General features: G+C 51.5%; 1 protein-coding gene across 2 annotated transcripts in view; it reads right to left on the bottom strand.

Annotated features, from left to right (window-relative positions):
• OLFML2B (olfactomedin like 2B) overlaps window positions 1-2092 on the bottom strand; it is a 56980-nt gene extending 54888 nt beyond the window's left edge. Inside the window, exon 1 of one of the 2 annotated variants that reach the window (XM_074266446.1) lies at window positions 1426-2092. In XM_074266446.1, the coding sequence (XP_074122547.1) occupies window positions 1426-1599 (174 nt within the window). In that variant the 5' untranslated portion in view covers window positions 1600-2092. The remainder of the gene's footprint in view (window positions 1-1425) is intronic. The other variant, XM_074266445.1, reaches the window with a different exon arrangement.
• Between the last annotated feature and the right edge of the window lie 276 nt (window positions 2093-2368).

Here is a 2368-nt window from a genome sequence, read left to right on the forward strand (position 1 = left end):
CTGATTTGGTCTAAGTATCTTCCCTTTTTCAAAGTCTTCTTCACATCCAGGAATCAATGCCCTTTTCCAGGAATGGAAAAGATTTTCATTTTAACTACCTATCCCACCGATCACCTGCTACTGTAGCAGGCATTCTGCTAGGTCAAGTGAAAATGTTGCTGGAGGAAGGATACTGTCTTAGTAGAACATGGCTTGTAATGTTTTCCTTAAGAAGATTAGGTTTCTTCTAATAATAATATTTGGTTTAGGGATGTTGTCAAATACAGAATGGATCAGTGGAAAATGGAGCTTTCATTCAAGATGACTTAAGCTGCATGTCTTTGCGGGCTGACAATAAATAGTAGCTTTCCCTGAAATCTTGCCTGGAATCTGACAGATTTCTTCGTTAAGGCTCTGAATGGATTCCTTCCATTGGAACAGTATGGATTTTGGAAAAGTTGTGGGGAGAAAGTATTCAAAATTTCAGATAGACCATTACTTAGACTTATGTGGAAGGATTCAGGGAGAGAGGTGTGTGGAGGAGTATATGTAATACACGAATGATAACACTAATAGCTTGATACACATCAGTTTCCAACTGGAGTTAAAAAACAAAACAAAACAAAAAAACTTTCTTTGCAGAGAGAAAAGCTAATAAGGTTCTACGGCTCCAGTACTGTCAGTGTTATGGGGGTAGGGGGTCCAGTTCTGCACTAACCCTCTCCTGAAAGAGAACACCTCCCACACATCATCATGAATGTTTGGCTGAGCATGAAAGGCTCAGGGAGGATTAATCCCTCGAGGGTTGTCACTGCTTGTCCATCTGTCACTTATTCCCCTGTTTCCTGGCTGTCATACATTTTAAACAGACTGGGGTGGTCTGTGGATGTACTGTGTATCCACCTGTTTTTCCATCACACAGAGTCTAGCTTGTCAATCAAATCATCAGCTTCTTGATCACTGTACTTTTTTTTTTTTTTTTTTTTTTTTAACATTTTCATATTTTCCTCTCCTCGACCTGTCTGTCTCTCACTCTGTGCTGTTGGCTGCCTCTGGGAGTCTGGTGACCTGTATCTCCTAGCACAGCCACCTGGGTCCCTTGTCTAAACTTCGGTCTCACCAAAGGCAAGAGAAGACTGGATTTCTCAAATAGTTTTAACCACAGACATTTCTTTGTCTATGTCAGGATGCTGTGGGACTTCCCTCCCCCTCTCTCCTCCTCTAACAAACTTGAAAGAGCTTTCTGCTTTCGGGATACAGGATGAGCCATAACCCTAACCATCTCTTGTGAAAAATCTCCGAAGTAAGGAAGTCTCTTCCCTGAGGAAGCAAGAATTGCCTCACAAACCCCCTGAGATACCCCCTCCCATGCACCCCAGGAGAATTCTTAATGTCCCATCTCTACAGGGGACAAGCAAAGGTGAGGGCTGCGGGGCAGTGTCTCACCTGAGATAAAATGTTCTCCTGGTTGTCCGCTTCATTTTGCAGGGTTTCGTCCTCCGTGGGTGCCTCGGTCTGCAGATTTGGGGGCTCGCTGGAGCCCGTAGGGGGAGGGCTGGACTCTTGACCCCAGGCCACAGCCAGTGCAACCCAACAGACCAGTATCAATTGCTTAGCCATGAGGGACCGGGCGGAAGGTGGGAGCAGCGCACCTGAGGGACCTGGCGAAGGGGTGGGGGGAGGAAAGGGGAGGGAGAACGTAAGGAGGGGTTAAGGAGAGATCCGTGTGTTGGCTGGAGGCGGGGAGTAACGGTTCCAAGCGCCTTCTCGGGCTAGGTGCGGGTCGGGGGAGCAGGAAGGTGCGCCCTAGAGCCCTTCTGCATCTCCTGCCTTCCCAAAGCAGTCCACAATTGCAGCAGCAGCAGCAGGAGTCCCGAAAGGAGAAGCGCACCCGATCCTAGGAAGGCGCAGGGGCCCGCCTGGGGGAGGGATCAGGTGGAAGCTGTGCCCCTTGGCTGAGGAGAGGGGGAGGGGGCACAGGCAGGGCGCGGACCCCCAAATACCACCCAGGAGGTAGGCAGCTCAGGCTGCAGGGCTGGGGGCGGGGACCGGGCAGCGGCAGCGACTGAAGCAGCGCGGGCTTCTGAAGCCGGCTGAAGTCGGGCTGCAGCTTAGGTGGAGGGCTACGAGAAGGAGGGAGGGAGGGAAGGGGGCAGGGAGAGAGGGAGGGAGGGAGAAGGGGGGAGAGGCCGGCCCGAGAGGGAGGGGCGGAGTCTCTATTGTGCTTCTGCCTAGGGGATGCGGCCAGTTACCGAGAGAAGGCTGGGGAATAGGGAGGGAAGGGAAGGGAGGGGAAGGGGGGGCGGAGGGGAAGGGGGCAGAGAGCTGGCAAAGCCTTGTGGGCAGGAGAGCCACTCCACCCCCGAGTCTGTGTATAAGTGAACCCGTC

This window comes from Sminthopsis crassicaudata, chromosome 4 (assembly GCF_048593235.1).
Source record: "Sminthopsis crassicaudata isolate SCR6 chromosome 4, ASM4859323v1, whole genome shotgun sequence".
NCBI classification, from domain to species: Eukaryota; Metazoa; Chordata; class Mammalia; order Dasyuromorphia; family Dasyuridae; genus Sminthopsis; species Sminthopsis crassicaudata.